The sequence below is a fragment of the Falco naumanni genome, chromosome 5 (assembly GCF_017639655.2).
Source record: "Falco naumanni isolate bFalNau1 chromosome 5, bFalNau1.pat, whole genome shotgun sequence".
Lineage (NCBI taxonomy): Eukaryota > Metazoa > Chordata > Aves > Falconiformes > Falconidae > Falco > Falco naumanni.
Window position 1 is genome coordinate 75288496 of NC_054058.1, and position 20333 is coordinate 75308828.

The following is a 20333-nucleotide window of genomic DNA, read 5'->3' on the forward strand; positions in this document are numbered from 1 at the left end:
AAGGAATACTGAGAAAGCACCTTTCCTGCTTTTGAAAGTAGCAGAGCTGGACAGAGACTGTGAAGACTCAGTGCTTCTAAGAAGTAGAAATATTTTCAAAGTCAAACTAAGCACCTTGTTCCCAAGTGAGCACTAATAATATTTTAATTATGTACTTGAATGCTAAGATTTAAAGGGAGATGTATCAATTCCTAGTTTTCTCCTACCTGTACAAACTGGTGTGGAGCTTTCCAACCCTGGAGTTCTTCCAGAGTTAATAGTTCTATAGTTTTTTAGTAATAGTGGGAATCTGAACTGAACACTACATAAACTGACCATTTTTTTCAATCTGCACTAGCAGTCATCATAAAGCTTCTATGTTAAATGTTATTTGTTGTTCCCCAAGCTCATATAAACAGTATTTCAAAAATAGGTTTTTGCTATTAAATTAACACACTCCTGGTCTTATTCATTGTAAAGATTTCTTAGGTGTCTAAATTTATACCCTCAGGTGCCTTATACTCAGTTAAAAGAAAAATGGTGGTTTAAGGCTATTTATGTAAACAGCACCTAGTTCCTCTCCAGAAATGTAGCACCATCATATAACATAACATTGAGTATGGAAAGCCTGCAATGAGGTATGGTGAACCACCAGGTTTCCCCTGTACAAGAGAAGAAGAAAAAAGCTGCAAAGGCTCTTCTTTTTAAAGATCTGCCATATAGCTTAAATATCTCTAAACTGTAGCAACTATCGATCTTGAAGTTATAAATCCAGACAAAGTAGTTGCTCAGTGAATGACCTTAATACTGCTTTTGAGAGCAAATTGATGAACAATGCAAACGGTGCTCAGGAAATCAAAGGTAACTATCAGCCCAGGTTTTGTAGACCAAGCTTCTGTAATTTCTAAGGTACCTAACATTATGTGACAGCACTCGCTTTTATGGACTGGTCATGTTTACTTGCAAGCTACTCCTTTTGTGTCTTCTGTTCCACAGTAACAATAGATTGCGTTTCTTATAAATATGCATAGTGCAGATATCCCTTGCTGGTTTTGATCCTGCAAGATCTAAAAGTATCATGTTCTTTCATTATGGAATTCAAAGATTATTTTTTCACATGTTACCATGGTAACAAAATGGTAACTGGGTTCCTATTTTCATTTTACATTAATAAAAAGCTAAATATTATAAGCAGTAGCAAGTGTGTCCTATTAAGCCTTGATGCTGTATAACAAAAGGTGTTGTGTTTCTGTAAAAATATGAGGCTTGGAATTAATCCTTTAAGTCTTGAATCACCATAGCTTTTAGACCTGCTTATCTGTCTATATGAATATAGTTAAAGACAAAATATCTTAAGAACAGTAACTCTACGTTAATTTAAATGCAAGGAAAAAGAAAAAATTGCCTTTGGTCTACAAGATTCCTATATATAGACCTCAATGTTCAGACCCTTGATGGGTGTTTAAGATTCTCCACTAACGGCCTCCCAGTCTGCAAATCTGCACATTGCAAACCCTATGGTGCTTACAGAAAGGTATAAAGGATGGCAGGAGTATTAATAGCAGCAACTCTGTTTCTCCAGGGTGAAGGAGTAAAAGAAGCAATAACTATTGATTATTCCATTAGCCAGGGAATTGCTTTAACCATTTGCAAGATCTCAGGTCCTCCGGGCTGAGGGATTGAGAACAGATGCAGGAGGGAAATGGGACTCAGTAAGATTTTATTAAGAGTAATGAAGTTCTGGTGGGGGTGGAAACTGCTGTACCTGGGGTAAAAGTCACCCTGAACACATGCAACTAGTGATCATGATTTGCTCTTTTCTCCTTTTTGTGAAGGAAGTGGAAGTGAGTAGTTGACATCTTATAGGAAACCCTCCGTATATAATACAATGCAGAGCTCTTGGAGTGATTATAAGAAAAGAAGGTGGAATGTTCTGTGTTACCATCTCAGTGACAGTTCCATCTCCTGGCGTTGTAGGACAGAGATAGCAATTACAAGCAGAAATGGGAAAAAAATTTCTACAAAATCTGCTTCTCCTTAGAAATGTTCATTTGTATAATTTGCCCATTTCAGTTCAACTTTCGGGACAAAGGATTCCTCATCTCCATGCTGGAATATCTTAGTGGAGCCATGGGTTGCAAGAGAAATGGAGAAAGGAAAACATACTGTAGAATTACCAGTAGCTGTTTAGTCACCTAGGAAAATCAGTGGGAAAACGACATTCAGGCAGACTAAAATAAGAAGCTGCTGTGTACAGTAGCACACTGGCAATTTTAAATAGAGTTCTGGATATTTTGGTTTTGCCACAAAAATCCATTAGTTTCATCTTGAAGCAAAATAGGAACTATTTGAAATCTCAGAGTGTTACAGAACAAGATAGTGATGACATCTGCAGCTCTGAATACAGGGCACTCGTGGCTGCCTTACATGTGGGGATAAGTGATGGGCAATTCAACTGGAGAACAGACAAGCTAGAGTTAAGCTGTGTGTTAAGGATACAGGATTAGTCTCTAATTGGACCGTGCGTGTAATTGGAAATAGGGGAAGCAGATTAGACAGAATATTCAATTCATAGTGCAGGGCATATGCAAACATTATCATATATGTACTATATCCTAAAGAATGTGACTAGGTCACATAAGGGCAGAAAGATCAGGTCTTTAGCTTTCACTTTAAAATAGGAATTCAGAATCCAAAATTTAGTCCATTGCACTTTTCTAAGCAATTTGGCTAAAGGCTGTGACCAAAGTAGGAAAACAGGGATAACTGAATGTTGGACCTCCAACGAAGTGTTGGACCTCCTGTGAGATGTTGCAGTCATCCCTGATTGGTGAATGTACGCATGTATTAATATTTAATATCATAAAATCATTGAAAATTTAGATTGGGAGGGGGCTCATTGGGGGATTGTCTGGTCCAACTTCCCTCTCAAAGCAGGGTTTACTGCCACATTTTATGTAACTTGTATTTTTGTTTGAATGATAAACTTCTGGTAATCCTAATTTGGCTACATAAAAAAACACTGACTCAACAGTAAACTAGAGGTACTAATCTAATATGCTAGCTTCTTCCCTGTGCCATGTGTAGGAATTACATAGCCTTGATTTGCCCAGGTGTTTTATGAGGAAGATACAGTTCCTATCAATAGACTTTGGGAGTGAAAAATTTCTCAGGAGAGAGCATGCAGATCAAACATCTGATGCCTGTGCTGTTAGCAGAGCTCACAGGAGCTCCAGGGCTTGCCAGAATCCCTATGCTTCTGCACAGTTCTCGCAAAGGGCTGGAGTTCTTTGACAATGCTGCTGCATCCTCAGGAGTCAGATATTCCATGGGGAGTAAATTCAACATCCAAGTGTTATGCCATTCTTGAAACACGGTAGTAATAATCCAAAGAAACCCATTTCTGGAAATATTAAATTCCCAGAAATAAACAGCCAAATAAGATGAGTTTTTTGTTTTAAAAGTTGAGATGAAAAGTGAATTGGAATCAGACAAACGAGGAAAAATCTCTTACAGATTTATCAAAACTTATTCCAGATGTTAGCTACTTAAATATTAGCTTCTCAGGCTCATTCAGTCTATGCCATAGACATTCAGGCAGCCTGTGTGGAGAGAAAGGTGTCTGTGACAAGCAGGCTGGATAACCTAAGACACCATTATGTCTCTTATCTCCACTGACAGCAAGGAGCTTGGACAACCCTGAAGGTCATCCAGTGCTTTGGCAAAGCTGAGCACTGGCCAGCATGGGCTGTTTCAAACACTGAGACTGAGGAGGACCTAAAACTCTTCCATTTCCAAATGGACTTTTGAGACTGACTTACTGGTTTCAGTCGAAGTAGGGATAGCCTGACTACAGTAAACTGGACCATTAAGAAATTAGGTCAAATTCAGATGCTTCCCTGCTAACATCTCAACTTCTGCTGGCTAAGCTGAGTCAGTTCTCAGCATGTATGAAATACTGTCTGTCGGTGTTTATGGAGTTCTGCCATCCAGAGATGACAGTAGAGGCAATAACTAAATATAAGCACTTTTGCAGTTTGACAGCACGGTTAGCGGGTGATTTGAATCACTCAGTCCCTTAAGCCTAACCATTTATCAAGTCCACTTATAGCCGTGAAACAAGCAATGTGAATATAACCCTTACAGATTTACTTACAGATTTATTCTTTTATACGCTAAATAAATGTTTAAAAGATCATGAAGCAGACTAATTGTAGAACAAGACCTTTTCTAAAGCCATAGAAAACACATGCTGAAGATTTGTGTTACCTCTGAATATCATGTGCCTGGTGTCACTGAGGGTCTTTCTAGTAACAGAAAAAGAATATCAGCAGTATGATACATTTTCATTAGTGAGAATAAATAATATGGATCCAAAGAACATCTGGAATGATCTTAAACATGTATCTTGTACACGTCCATCAGCTTCAAATGTAGCCACATGGTTTTGAAAGACCCGCTCATTAGGAGGTTGTACTATAGAATATGTTGTATAAATGGTTTACTTTGTAAAGTCTCCAAAAGTTTCAAAAAGATCCTTCTACATTTAGGTCATGTGCTTGATGGTGTATTTTTTCTCTTATTAATAGGCACCACAAGGCCACATAAGGAGGGGGAAGTCCCTGGTGTGGACTATATTTTCATCACTGTTGAAGATTTTATGGAATTGGAGAAAAGTGGTGCTCTCTTAGAAAGTGGAACATATGAAGGTAAGCATGCTTTTACTCCTAATGGCTCTCATGTTTCCATTATGCCTTTTTCTAATTTGTTGGAATTGCAGTGGGACATCCCAATACAAATGTGTCATTGCTACTGTTACCAGAGATTTGTGAAGAGCCACATGGCAATTATTAATATTTTTTTTTTGTATGTAAAAGCAAAATGCAGATGGGTTCATTGTAATTTTAGTATATTATGCTGGTTAAGAGAAACAGGATAAAACGCTACGCTTGCAGGAAAGAAACAGTTCTTTATGCCAAATATTTGAGGACTGCTTTTCTAACACAGGACAAACAAACTATAAAAGAGAAATGAGCTGTAAGGCTGACACTTCTCCTTTGCATGTGTGATCCTGCAACTACCAATCTATATCAGAGGTTGAAACCTCACTGTTTAAGTAAAACAGGAAGAATTTGCTATATCATGTCTTATGGGCTTTGTGAAGTTATTGAAAAGAACTCATTCATTTTGTAGTATGACAGAGGGATAGGAACTATCCTAATGACTGTATTAGAAAATGTCTGTATATGGGGCAAAGAGCCAGAAGCTTAATGCAGAACAGTGCTTTCCAGGAGAACTGATGATTCATCTGATTTTAAACCTTTTCCAAAACACAGCCATCCTGAAAGTGAAACTACTATAAATGGAAGGGCAGTTATGTAGCAGAGCATTTTAATAAAACCATAATAATGGTATACTATAAACCAGATGCTACTCAGAGACACATTAGTAGTTAAGACAACTGAGTAATGGATAGGTCTTTTTACTGTGATCTTCAAAATGACAGGGAACCCTTTACATGAAAAATATGACCCATACATATGAGAATACCTGGGTGAGTAGAAAAATTTACAGGAGCAGCCCCATATTTTTACCTTGTAGCAAAAGAAGCAATGAAGACCTTTTTGTCCTGACTTTGTCCCTGTCAGGGAAAGCATCTGAAGATAAATAAGAAGCTATTCACCCCAAAGAAAATCATTAGCTGTGTTATAAATAGCAGGAAAGAAGGTAATCCTTTCTCACCTAATCAGCACAAAGCACCCATTGGAAAGTAAATAAATTTTCATTAAGAGTTATACCAATACAGAACTTGTAACAAATATTTCCATTAAAGAAGGTCAAATAAAGGAAAATGTGTCGTCTTTTCCTTTTCTACTTTTTTCCCCACTGTCAGACACCTAATGGTAGAGGTTACCTAAACATTACTACACCACCACAATTTTACATTTATCACAGATTCGTTAAATAACAAGCCTTTCTTGAAGTACCTTTTTGTTACCTTAGGTGTTTGAAACTAACATTAAAGGAGCTTAAGCGTAGCGCGAGTCTGTCATTGCTTGACCATATAATTTCATTAGTTTGTAGCAAGTTTATAGAGGTTGAACTGCTAGGTTAAATTAATTCACAGTGCTCTTCTGTCCCTTGAGGGATACTGAGAGGTGTCTTGTAACACCAACTACCAGAGCTGAGTGGACAGCAAGGTGAAATATTGGTTGGAGGAGTCTGCGTAACTTCTTAAACTGGCTGAGGACCTAGCTGAAGAGATGTCCAAAGTCGTGACTAGGCAATGTCTATTATGTCTTTCGCTGATCGCATGTGACAAGTTCACTTAAACCAAGAAATCAGAAACTAAACTCAAAACAAAATAGCCTCAACTGACCAATTTCTGTATAAATCCTCACTTTGATTCCCAGGTTTCCCCATCACCAGATGTGCATTCCAACCCATAATAGGTAGTATATAATCTGTCTGCGTATTATGGCAAATACTAGGTAAAGCATTAGAAAATATACCTAGTTTACACACACTTTTTCTCCTGTTCCCGTAAAAAGACTTTTGGACACGATCTTACAAAGTTACACTCCACGCCCCCACCCCCACCCCCCACCCCCCCCACAGTTTCCTGATTAATTCCTCATGACTGTGGTACCTTCCTCAGGGAAGGATTTTGCTAATTATTCCAGCACAAGTTTTCATAAGCACATTAAGTCTGCAGTAATTAAGTTTACTGGTGACAATTATACCAACCAGAGAAAAGAAATTTTCAATTCCCTCCACTAAGAGAAGTTGATTTTTGAATTCTTTCATAGATCAAGCACCTTACGTGAGCATGCATGTTCTGGGAGATTAATTTTCTCTCCTTATCAACACTGGTTTTCAGGCCTCTGAAACAAATCAGCCTTCTTTTAATGAATCTCAATGTTAATAGATTGGTTTGCAGATTCCTTTATTTTTTTTCTTTTTTTGTCTTGAAAAAATAGTTCTGTATTTAGTTAAGTTTCTGTAGCTGAGCTGAGTTGGTCTGTGCTGACAGCCACTATCTGCCAGTTTGTCTCTGTGAGAAAAATGTTTTGAAGAAGGGATTTCTCATTTAGTTGAGATAAAAAGACAGACTGTGTATGCGTGTTGTTTTTCACCACTTCTTGGCTAGAAAGTTTGATTCAGTCAATTTACTTTCTACTGTATCAATTCCAAAGAGAATCAGAAACATCTAGGTAAACCACAGGAGGAGGAGGCCAAGTGGAGACTTACTTGACACTGAGTCTTTGTGTTGTTCATTAAAGTACTCAGTATTGTTGGAAGGGGAGAGATTTTCTCACAGTGATGAGAAAACCAGTGTAAACAATCAGAAACTTTTTGTTCTGGTGCAAGCAAATAACCGATGTGATTCCAACCTGGACAGGATATAATCTAAAAGGGAAACCAGTATATATATTCTTAGAAAAGTAGAGTTCTATAGTTCTTTTATTTTAAATCACACATTGTTTCCTGAGTTTTAAAATAGATTTGTAAGTTGTAAAAGCTTGAGAATTAGAAATAGGATCTGTGACCTTCTTACTGCTTAGGTTTTGAATACTCCTGCCTTTTTCTACCACTTTTACGACAACTGTGAATGACTGTAGTATTCCCAAGTGCTTTAGAAAAGCAACAGTATGATCATGGTACAAACTCAACAAATCTTTTTTTTACCATTTTTGCAAATATGAAAATATTTGGTTTCAGTAGGACCAAATCTGTTAGTATTTTGACCTTTTCCATTTCTGCCTTTTTGAGCAACTGCTGGAAAGACCAAGCCATGTTTATAGATGTGAATTATTTTAAACATACATAATGATACATAAGCAGTTGCTGCACTTGTTGCACCTTGCCTATGGTAAAGGTCAATGGCAATCTAGGTGGCACTATTCAATGCAGAATGAGAGAAAGAAGAATACAGGGCTCAATTCCACTCTCACTCAGATTAACAGTAAATCACGTTAACTTCAGTGCAATTGTCAGTGAGTTTTGAATTTCTAATAGAATTTCAGTGAATTCCACCAACTCATTGCTATTTGAGGCAAGGAGTATTTGCCTGAAGCACACCAAACTCATTTATTTGGAGTTCTTTGTATAATACTGCAGCCAAATACTAAAGGTTTCAGTTTGTTTCTTTTTAGCAGAATCCCAATTTACTGTACTGAATAAAGAAATTCTGATTTGGCCCAGAATGATAACTTCTTTGGCAATAACACTTGTTTCCAACACAGATATTGGGGTAAGGTAAAATAAACCCATACTTCTGCACCAGAGGAGGACGTGTTCCTGTGCAGAGTGAAAGCCACCTGCCACTGTTCTGCAGATTCATGTAGCACAGGAGGACGTGCCCCAGCAAAATAATACACATCGCTTTTCCAGTTTCTGGAATGAAGTTCATAGGTGGTCCTTGAATTGGCACAGTATGCACAAATCTATAAAATGCAGAATAACCAAGCTGTGATGAACAGACAAACTGTGTATATGCGTGTGCTGTCTTTTATAACTTCTCCAATAGGAGGGTTGGCTCGGTATACTGTCATCTCTCCGATATGTCAAAACTTGTATGGAGACTTCATGGATCACTGAATTCAAAGGCTGTTCCCATCCCTTTATTAGATCAGCAAAATTTCTTAGCCAGTGCAGCATATCAGTAGACCGAAAGTGTATTTGAAAAGTGTATTGTTTAAGAATGCCAATGCTTATAAGCAGAAATGTAACAGCTTCGATATGATTTCCAAACCCCAGATATGTTAGGGCACACAATTGAAGGTTATGGTAAGATAGACATCATTATCAAGTATTAATGTAAGAGTAAGGCATGCTATGGGCAGAATTGCCCTTTAAAAGTAACATATGCAGTAGCGGTACCAGAAATAACAGGAATTGTTCAGTGTATAAATGCTGTAAGAAAAAGAGGCATGTTTGTTGATGATCTGCAAGGACATAGATGTATTTCAAATACACAAAAGCAAGAAGGATTTTAGCAGTGTGGAAATCTATGAGAAATGCAGACATAAAAAAAGCTTGTTCACAACTGTTAAAGATGTGGCAAAATTATGAAAATAAATTAATTCCGCCGGTATACCTATGAATAATGTAGTAAGAAAAACTCTCTTTTTTCTGTCAAAATTTGTTTACCTCTGAAGAGCAGCATAACAGTTGTTTTGTAGAATACATCTTATTTTCTATTGATATAAGAACAGTCCTTAATCTATCCCGTGAAAAAACAATCACTTTCGTTATTGTGCTATTAATTTTGTTCCAAATCCACTTTTTACAGTATGTTTGATTATTGGGAATTACCTTTCAAATTTATTCACTGGTAAAAATTCAAAGCTCACTGAAGCTATTTAACCACTTATGTGATCATGGACTTCCCTTAGCCCTGCTGAACTCCATGGTAAAATTCCAGCTGGCTTAAATACAGACAGAATTTCACCCCTATATTTTTTACTGATGGAGTATTATTTGGCAGAAGGCTGAATATTAGCTGGAATTCCCTTAATATTCCAGAACTCTTTCATTATTCTTTTCTTTAGAAAAAAAAAAAAAAAAATAAAAGGCTGAATACATCCCATTGGCAGAACCTTAGTGTTATTACTTGTTTATTTGAGGACACGAAATTTAAAGTTGTTTTAGGAACAGTTTTAAGGGGTCAGCTTACGTGTGTTCAGTTGAGTCACCACTATGATGAGCTCCCATGGGAAAGTGGATGTGGGCTGGAGCTGAGGACTTGCCTGTGACTCTTACCACACACTGGCATGTAAGCAACACCAGGAGGGGATCCGATTCCATTCATCTGGAGAGAGTCCTCATACAAGACGTTAAGTTTTATATAGGCTTTCATTCCATCTCTTAAGCTAAATTTAGCCTAAAACCTTCTAAACGATCTCAACCCTTCTGTTCAGCAAATGCGTTTTCAATTCACATTTCATTTTACTATCTGTAAATTTAAAATATGAGTTAAGGACTGCACCATGTAGGCAATGGAGTTTTTAATTACTGGATTGTGGTGATAATGGTTTTATAAAGAGGTGGTGTTTGATTCCTGTAGTTTTGATTCCATTCTTCCATGTAAAAACTGTAAGGAATTGAAAATTCCACCCACTTGCTGTATGCAGCATTCCCTTATGAGCAGGACATCCTGAGCACTCTACAGCAGAGGGATACAAAGGAAATGAATCAAAATAAAGATAATAAAATACTACCCTCCTAAGACAGTAGTTAATGACATATTCTGGGTTAAAATGGCTAACAAAGGAATCATGATGGTAGGTACATACAGATAAAAATAAAAGTAGTCCTTCAAAAGCCATGTCTTTTAACAGTGGAAAGTGTTTTCAAGGGCATAGACAAATGAAATGAGATACTTTATAGTAAAGATCACATTCCTGTTGAAAGTGCCTCTTGAAGTGGTAGATCCCATACCAATATGATGTCCACTTCTCCACTATTCAGAGAGCATGTAAAAGTGGATATACTGACACTTAGGTCAAAAAACAGGAGAAGAAACCTTAAATACAGGCAGTGACTTGATGGTCTTTTTGAATTCTTGTACTTGTTCTATATTGGTAAGTTTTGTTTGTTTTGTAATAAGGGCTTTGTTGTGTTCCCTCCCTTACCCTTGGGGCAGAGGAGGATGTTGAGTCTCATCATTAAATACGAAATGCAAAAAATGTAAATGCTCAGAAGCTCAAAAATGTAATGCCAGTGGATATATCAACATACATAAGGAATCCTGTCTACATTTGTTAGTGCATTTTAAGGCATGAAATACCACATTTGCTTCTTTTTTATAGGTGGTTTTTTTTGTCATTTTCTTAGGGAAGTAATAAGGAATGAATCAGAACCTAATAAATATTATTTCATTTTTGTATGAAAAACAGCTGCTTTTTAAAATTATACTATTTCAATATAAAAAGTGACTTTCATAACTTCTACAGTGCCTTTTTAAGCTTCCTGAAATGTAGGATTAGTGCTACATTTAGCCTTCCTCTGTGTTCTGAATTGGAGGCTGCATACATGCTCATTATTTAAAAAATTGGTATTCCTGGTGTGTGGTTGCTTCTGTCTTACGAATCAGGCTTCTGTGTTAGCTAGCATCCAGAGACAGGGACATGGGTAACATCAAAACACAAACTGCTGTGGTCCTGTCCTTCCTACAGCTTGGGCGTTTCTCCCTTTTCTGCAACAAGGCTTATGGTCAGAGTCTTCCCTGCCCCATGTGGGTTCTGCATCAGGTCACCACTCTCCACAGCAGACTGGGAACACTCAACCAAGCAGGTGGTTGGGGAAAGCTTACAGATACCTGAGGCTGCAGGCCATGTCGATAGGCGAATACTATGAAGATATGGTCAGTTTTGGCCTACTGCAAGGATGCAAGCAATAAGAAAATATGACATCCAGATGTTCATCATAGTGTAGCATGAAAAAGTGGCACCTGGGCCATGTGTGTCAGTACAGGTCAAACCCATGCTCACAGGCTTCCAGGAAATAGAAGCTTATGTGACTCAAGTTTTATGCATGAAATCAGAAGGGTGAGACCATTCTGCCTTTAAACAGACAGCACCCTGATGCAAATATGTGATGGCTTTTCCATCCTGTGCTCTTCCAGTGAAATCAAAGAGATCACTGGCTTCCCCTTGGCTTCTCACAGAGTTCAGCTGAAAGAAAACCAACAGCCACTGCAATTGTCTCTGTCTCCAGGAACCTCTTTCTGCTCCATCCCCTGCCCAGTGGATGGTTGTACCAAGGGTGGCCATGGATAGACTAGCCCTGTACGTGGGTTCAGTAGGCTGTGAGTGGGATGCACTTGACTGAGCTGTGATGCAGTCAGCTGCCAGACTGAGCTCCCAGACTGTCCTGTCAGACAGCTCTGCTGCCTAAGTAGAGGGTGCTGGGTGGCCAGAGCAGTGCTTCTGGCTACCCCAGTGGGCTGGCTAGTGCGCTCCCTGACAATATGCAGTGCTTCTTTCAACCAGTTGTGTCAGACATAAGGTCAGAGACTAGCTACTGTCACATATGGCTTGGTGGAAACCATAACTGTGCTGACTTGTGCTGCGTACCTCAGCAGAAGTGTGCATGGACATTCGATTCATCTGATTTGTGTTCTGTTGAGATTCTGTGGCTACCACAAGCAGTAACTTACTGTCAGCTCAAAGTTGCTTTAAATTCCATCAACTGGTAGTTTTCCACTGGAAATCAGATGGATCTATGTTCCACAGGCACACGACGCTTTTCTTTGCTCATACCCAGAATGTAGAGCAGGTCCAGGTGCCACAGACCACACATTTTATGGGTCTGCATGCTCCAGAAACCCTTTCTGCTCAAACAGGCTCACTGAAACAACTGCCAGATTACTTTCTTTTGTATCAAAACTAGATCACCGCCAAGAGGATCTTAGCTGCAGAAAAATCAAGAAATAGCCTTTGCCTTCATGCTTTTTTCTTAGCTGGGTTGCTTGTGTGTCAGCTTAGCCCAGACCTACATAAACCTGCCCTATTCTTTACAATTCTGTGCAGTCACTACCAGAAAGGTATTAACAAACTGAAGTGTCCAGACAAAAGTAATGCAAATTACCAGGAGAGCCGTAGGGAATAAATTTAGAGAACTCCTCAGATAGGGCTTTGTTGAGTAATGATTGAGTAGCTCAGAGAATTTTAAATGTGTGAACCCAGTGGATGAATAAAGATAATTCAAAGTTTGGCAAATAAGTAACCAGGGCTAATGCGATGAATCTGGAAAAGATGAACATTTGGATTTAATATTGAGAACAAATTTCCTCATACTGATATGATTTAAGTGTTAGAATCACCTCCAGAGGTGGAGATCCAAGTTTGATCTCTTAGAAAGTTTAAAAGTTGTTATTAATAGAAATACTCTTGCACTAGTAGAGGGATTAATTAAAGGCTGTAGTATAGTACTGTCTGCTTCAGTATAGTATTTATTAATGCTGTCTATGTGACACATTAGGTTTTGACTGTGGGCTTTTTTTATAAAACAGATCACAACCGGTTAATGTGCACATTTTGGATACATTTTCTAACTGAACTTCTACTGCAGTATGTGTTGCGCTGTTTTAGTTTAAATGCAGACTCTATTAGACATACACTGTCAAACTCTGTACAGCCCGAGCTATCAGGCTATCACACTGATAAGGCATGTTTTTCTGTAGCTATTACAAAAGTTGTTAAAGAATTTAACATCTTAAATTGCAAATCACAATAATGTGTCTTTGCTCTGGAGAAACGCTTAGCTACATTGCTCAGTTAGAGATCTCCACTTTTTAATGCATTGCTGGAAAAATACAGTACTTTTATATCCAGTTTACATGCAGTTATCATTATTATGTCTTTATGAAGCTCCTCTGGATTTTATATCTCTTGGATACTACACATGCATATTTGTGATATTCCTTATTATTTGGCTTCAGATGAGAACTGAACCTTCCTTCTGGCAGCAAAGTGTATTCTGCTAAATACCATAAACTGCAGTGCAAAAAGTGTTTGGGAGGTTCTTCTTAAGACACATGCAGAAAATCCCCATTGCTACAAGTCCTTTCACTTTGCCCACTTAAGAAATTTCTAAAAATATTGAAGTTTTATTTTCTAAAGACAACGTATACTGAAGCTTCCATAATACCTTCCTGTTAATAGTTTCCTATGAATCAAAGGATTTTTCATTTATGAGTATGTTCCTTAGGTCCTCCTTGCCTTTTTTGAAGATAGTTTTAACAAAACTGCCTTCTCTAGTCTTTGCTCCCTAATCACCACAGCTTTTCAAATGTGATACAGAATGGTCCCAAAATAACATCAAGCCAGCTTCCCAGCATTCAGGTCCATCCTATCCAGTTCTATGGACTTTCACATGTCCAGCTGATCTAATTAGTAGTACCTCACTTGATCCTTCTGTACCATGTAGGTAGTACCTGTCTGCCTGTCTTTACTACTAAGCAAAGACCTGAAAGGCCTGGGAGTGAGCAGCCGACTTTGCCAGTAAAGGCTGAGGGAGTGAGGACATCAAGTCCTTCACGAAGTTATCCTTCTCCATGCTGTCTGTCAATTGGCAAACTACTCCATCGGGCAGCAGGCCCAGCGTCTTCCTTTTGTTGCTGCTGTGGAAGCCCTTCCTGTTGCCCTTGATGTCCTTCAGCAATTTCAACTCTAGCTTTTCTTTGGCCTTCCTAATTCTGCCCTGTGTATGCAGGAAACACATCTCTGTTTCTCCTTGGTTGCCTGTCCATACTTCTGCCTTCCTGACAGACCTATAGCGAGGAGTTCCCAGGGAGCAAAACTGAGCCTTTGAGTCTTCCCTTGTTTGCACAATGTTCCATAAAACCAGAACAAGGCTTCTCTATACTAGCAAGGAGTGGGTTGTTGTTTCTGTAATCCAGTTCTTGCAGCAGAAATTGTTTTGCAGCCAGACGTTAAAAAAATCCTTTTTATGGCCTTGGGATGAGTTGAGGGTTTTTTTGAAATCTCACTTGGGTTACTCTGCTTCAATAGCAAAGTATTCTAGGACTTCACAGTGCTTCATGCAACCCAGGTCATGGCTGCTGTGATGGGCTCCAGACATGTGACTAAATGTGCATCCTGCTGCCTGCTGGCATGAAACAAGGGAACGGGCTGCTTCTTGTCAAGGTGACCTTCAGGATAATGAAAGACATTGAGAGAAGTAGGTTGTGCCAAGTATGGAATAATGCAGTGTAAGTGTGGGAAGAGGGCCTGGATTCATATGGTTAATTGAAAAGATGGAATCAGCTAGTGATACAGCTTGTTCTGCAATAGAGTTACATTACTTCCCCAGTGAGCTAATTAAAACAAGATAAAAGACCAACAAAATCCAAGCACTAAGAGAAGTGTTTGTGTTTCAAAGCAAAGCAGTTTCTGATTAAAAACAAAACAAAGCAAAAAACCCTAAAGATATTAAAAACAAACAAACAAAACCTTTCAAGTGTAGGGAAATCCGTATATTGGGTTTACACCGTTTTCAAAAATAATTACTCTATGTTTTACCTTGTATAAATGAAAGAATAAATAGATCTACAGGGTTTTTTGACCAATGGAATGTTCCCCTTGTATTTCCAGTAAAAGCAGTGGAGAAACAATCAGGAATCAAGGTCAAATATGCTGCTACAGAGTGGAATATTGTAGCCCGGTTGATGACCTACAGTTATTTTATGTCACGCGTACAGGAAAAAAATAGCCGATGACATAGAATAAGCTTTAGAAGATCCTACTGATGCAGAAAAAAACTACTCCAGCATAAGGAAAATGCAATATATTCAGTGCACTGGCACTGAAAGTGGTGCAGGAGAGGTGCCACAGCATCTGCAAACTGGGTGACTTTTCAGGATTTAAATTTATCTTTCCCAGAGTCGTTTAAGTGTAAGTCTAAGCTGCCTCAGTCATCACCAGGAAGAGATAGGATGCGACTTAGCCATGACCACAGCTTGTTGATATCTGACCTAGTTTAGAGCATCCTCAAGGCTGCTGAAGATCAGAGGAATGCAAAGACAAAAATCTTGCTTTGATCTTAGTTCACCCCCAAATTATGTTACATTCTCTATCACTGAATTCAGGACTCCAGGAGAAAAATCTACAATAAAAATAAAAATCTTTAAGTCCTTCTGAGTTGCACAGCGATGTGCCTGATAAGAATAATGAACCTTAAGATTGGTGATTGAGAATCAAATACCCTTTCTGTCCATGGATAGACACATTTACAGGGTCCTCCACAGACATTAAGGTTGCTTGTAGGGGAATGGTACATGTTTTTTGTCTGTTCTGTGCATGTGACTGATCTCCCCTAATAATCACAGAGGTTACAGGAGCTTGAAACGTAAGAACCAAACTGATTTTATTTCTTGTTCCTCTTTGTATTTACGTGGTGTCAGAGAGCCCCAGGCATAGACCAGGAAACACTGGCTAGGTGCTGCAGCAGCAGAGTAAAAAAGAGAACCCTTTCCCTTGGGAATTTACAATTGCAGCATGAGATGAAGGACAATAGATGAAAGCAGGCAGTAGGGAAAGCAGCTAAATGTCAAGCAACGGGTCTCCACAGACCAGTGATTTGATTGCTGTCACAACTGTACATAGGAACACTTAGAGAGAGAGATTTAAGATGTGTGAAACGGGGAAAGAGAAGTATTGAAGAGCCAATGGGCACAAACAGAAACATGGGTTCCATCTGAATATCAGAAAACACGTCTTTACTGTGAGAGTGACCAAGCAGCGGCAACAGGTTGCCCAGAGAGATTGTAGAGTCTCCATCTTTGGATATATTCAAAAGCTGTGTGGACACGGTCCTGGGCAACGTGCTCCAGGTGACCCTCCTTGAGCAGGGAGGTTGGATGAGATGACCTCTGGAGGTCCCTTCCAGTTTCAGGTGTTCTGTCATTCTTTGAAATCATAAAGTTGGTGACATCAGTGTGGATATAATGTCAGGAGCAAGGGGGAAATACAAAGAGATTTAGTAAGAGGTGGTGGTAACAAGAACAGTGAAAGCAAATACTGAGTTGAGTGAGGAGTTATGCAGCTGAGAAGGTGGAGCTAGCATAGAAAATAAGTGAAGAAGAGAGAAGAGGTGGGTGCTGTGATGAATAGAAGGGTGTCAAAATTAGCCAAAAGTGGCAGAATGAATGTTTAAAGGGTAGGCAAATACAGTGATGACTGAATGGCTCTTGTGACTGGGAGTGCAGTGTCCTCTTACTCTAAGGAAGTGGAATGTCCCATCACTGGGAATGGTGTAGCTCACAGCTGCCTTCTTGCCATCTTACAAGAAACAGATTAGTTTAACCATTTAACATAGAAGCTGAACGATTTCACAGCTTAAAGCTTCACTGGGAGAGGTAATTCCCACCTAAAAAACTTTAAAGCACAGCTTCTGGTATGGAACAATGTTATTGTCAGCATTTTTAACACATCCCGTTGAAAAGAATTATAGTCAGTCTGGTTCATAATAACTCCGAAAGAATTATTCTAAAGCAACCTAGTTTACCTTTTCTATATTACAGTAGGCTGCACAGTCTGCATGCTATCACGAAATATCCCATTAACAGTTTTCTATGACAAGGTTTTGAAAGACTTTTATACAGAGGCAAGAGGGAAGGTGCGAGTATTTCCTCCTCCCTTGGCCACTATGTGCAAGTCCTGTTAGACCCCGCTGCAGAGGACGCGGGCTGTGGAGAAGACCCTGCACGAGCACTGTTGTGAGGAGCTCTTCACTAGCTACGGGTAGACAAAGAACGTGCCAAGGGGAGCAGTATGCTCCTTCACCAAGGTGACACTTAGGATATGTCAGTCAGAAGTTTTCTGTACGAGTTACACCTAGTCAAAGCCCATGGCTGTTGTAACTTCATAATTGAGAGTCTGTTTAGAAAAATTCTGCCTGATCTCCCTGTGGAGATTTCGGTTGCAAGTAGTTGTGTTTGTTGGTAATCCCTAGCACACCTTCCACTGTCATATTTTTCCCAGCTGTATTTGGATGCTGGTCTGCAGAGCATCAAAACTCTGCAGCTAAAAGAAACAGAAACAAAATCTCCTGTAGGCTGCTGGAATAGTTATTATTTTTGGAAAACCTTTACTTCTCTGTCTGAGACAGGATAAAAATCCTGAGATCAATGAAAATTCAAATGAAAACTCTGACTGATTCAGCTATAAAAAATACGAAAGGAGGCAGATGTATGAAGATGTGCATGATTATATGCTTAGCTGGAAAGAGAAAGGAAGCAAATTGAAGTGATAGAACCGAATACTCCCTGTAACACTATTTAACAAATTTCTCTCATAACCTCACCTGGCAGCGCCTTTGCAGTATCAACCCCCAGCCTTTGCTGCCTCATTGTAGCCCCCACATCGAAGAGTTACAGTCAGTGTCAGGGTGGGTTCTTCTAGCTAATGGAAGAACCTAGTGATGAAGAGACTACGCTTGTCTGGTTAGGGTAAAGATACTGTTTTGCCATCCATAGGTGGGATGAGGCTGTTGCCTTTTCCTTACTGAGACTATACTGAAGGGTAAGGCAGGAACCTCTAACAGGAACACAGCCAACAGGAGGTGCTTTGTGTCACGAGAAGGCTAAGCTGATTACAGCTTGGTAACCCTCTTGCCTCCACTCTTTAGTGCAAACCCAGAGAAGCAAGGAGAAATATTTTTTTTTAGGGGCTGTGAGGTGAAAGGTTGGCGTTATCTTTTACATTGAGACTTAGATTGAACCAGATGGAACAGATCCTGCATCTGTGACCTACTGGGCTTTAAGCAGCCTCTACCTAAATTCTGTATGGGTTTTTTTGTTTTTATCAATTATGAGTAGTTTAATGTGTCCTAAACTATTTTTGACTCTTGGTACTAGTGATTTTGTCAGTGAAAGTCACACAGGGGAAAAAAGTAAGTCACTCTAGGCATAAGATTAAAGGATGATGTCTTAGGAAAACCACCCTGGTTTCTGAACGTTTCATCAGCTCCTCATCTTCTGTATAGAGTGTTTGGAGTGTTTACCTTAATGGCACATGGCTTGTACAAAGTCTAATTTTTATCTAGTGTCTTCCAGTGGTGACAGCTAGTATGATTCAACAGACCTTTTTCTTGAAGTGTGGTAGTCTGATTAGATAAGCCAGATTCAGGGAGAAACCTACATTACAGAGACAGTAAAATTTTTGAGACTGTTTTTTCCCCTTAGAAATGCATTGTTCTTACAGAATGCTGTTAATGTATATAAAAACTGGGGTGGGATTTTGTTTTGTTGGTTTAATTATGGGTTGCAGTTTCCACTGTTTTCAGCACTGCCATAACTTTTCAGCTTGTCAGTATAATCTTTATTTGTAAGAAAGGGTTGGGCAAAGTGTAGTGATATATTTTTATAGTGGTCTTCATGCAGCTGAACTGCAATTTACGGAATAATTACTTTTCTTTGCTGCATTGTCTCATTCTTTCCACTCCTCATTCTGAGAGTGCTCAGTAACACATTGGTTTGTGAGATAGCATTTACTTTCATAAGTGCCCTTCCACGTAAGTCATTAAAGCAAAAGAAGGTAAAACAAACCAGCTGCTTTCAATGCTTTCTTTTTTTTTGATTAAGCAATGACAAAATTCTTCACAGCACCACTGCTTCATCAACTGCAAGAGTTTGCATGATACGTGTTTTGAAGACATACAGCAGTCAGACAAAAATAAATATTGAATACATATCTTTCTCACTGAACTTTTTCTTTCTGTACGTTTTCATTGTGTGAAGGAATTAGGAATTCACCAGGAAAACCAGCATGTGATTGAGAGGTTATTCACACTATGTAACATTAAGTGTTTAGCTTAATGCTCTTAATCACCTCCTAGAGGCATTCGACTCTGTTCTCTATATTCTGTATTGCGAATTTCAGTTCTTAACTTTGGGTGCACTAAATTACAGGGCATGTGCTAAAGGAGTTAAGTACATGAGTTGAACACTTACACAGCTACAGACTTTTTTAAGGTCCCAGAAGAGGCCCTTAGCAGAACAGGGACTGTGCTCCAGGGCTGATGATCAGAGGACAGGGAAATGCATCAGTGTTTTAGTCTACTGGACACAGATACAGAGACATGGTACCATTTTCAGCAGCAGCCCTGACGAGCACACATTTAGAGGAAGTCAGCTCTAAAATTCCCTGACAGGTAAGGGTCAGGTTTCAGGTTTACTCGTATCAGTAAACCTGATATTATCCAGTGCCAACCACTTTGACATTATAGTAGCTATCTGCTATCTGACAGACAGGTTGTCACAGTCTTTCTACTGTCCTTGTCTGGTACAGACTATTAAACAGTCATTCTCAAGATCACAGGCTCGCAGGGTTATTTCAGTTGGAAAGGGCCTCTTCACATCATCTGGTGAATAGCTTTGTGAATGAGGACAGGGTAGTAAATGTTTTCTACCTGGGCTCTAGTAAGAGTTTTGACACTGTGTCCAACACCACCCTCATAGACAAGCTGACAAGGTATGGATTAGGTAAGTGGACAGTATGGTGGATTGAAAACTGGCTGAACAGCCAGGTCCGGAGGGCTGTGATCAGCAGTACAAAGCCAAATCAGAGGTGAGCCACTAGTGGTGTATCCCAGGGCCAATACTGCTCCTCAAACATCTTCATTAATGATCTAGACAACCCTCAGCAAGTTCACAGATGATACAAAACCAGGAGCGACTGATACACCAGAGGGTTGCGCTACCGTTCTGGAGAATTAGGCTGAGAGGAAACTCATGAAGTTCAGAAGAAGGAAATGCAAAGCCTTGCACCGGGGAAGGATAACCCAATTCACCAGAACATTGTCCCCAGGCAGAGCTCCAGGCATTCCAGCTGTACTCTCTCAAAAAT

General features: G+C 39.3%; 1 protein-coding gene across 10 annotated transcripts in view; it reads left to right on the forward strand.

The window, feature by feature from the left end:
* Positions 1-20333, forward strand: part of MAGI2 (membrane associated guanylate kinase, WW and PDZ domain containing 2) — a 754276-nt gene that overhangs the window by 442418 nt on the left and 291525 nt on the right. For all 10 annotated transcript variants that reach the window (XM_040595989.1, XM_040595988.1, XM_040595990.1 and 7 more), the window contains one exon: positions 4569-4688. In XM_040595989.1, coding sequence (XP_040451923.1) covers positions 4569-4688 — 120 coding nt within the window. The remainder of the gene's footprint in view (positions 1-4568; positions 4689-20333) is intronic.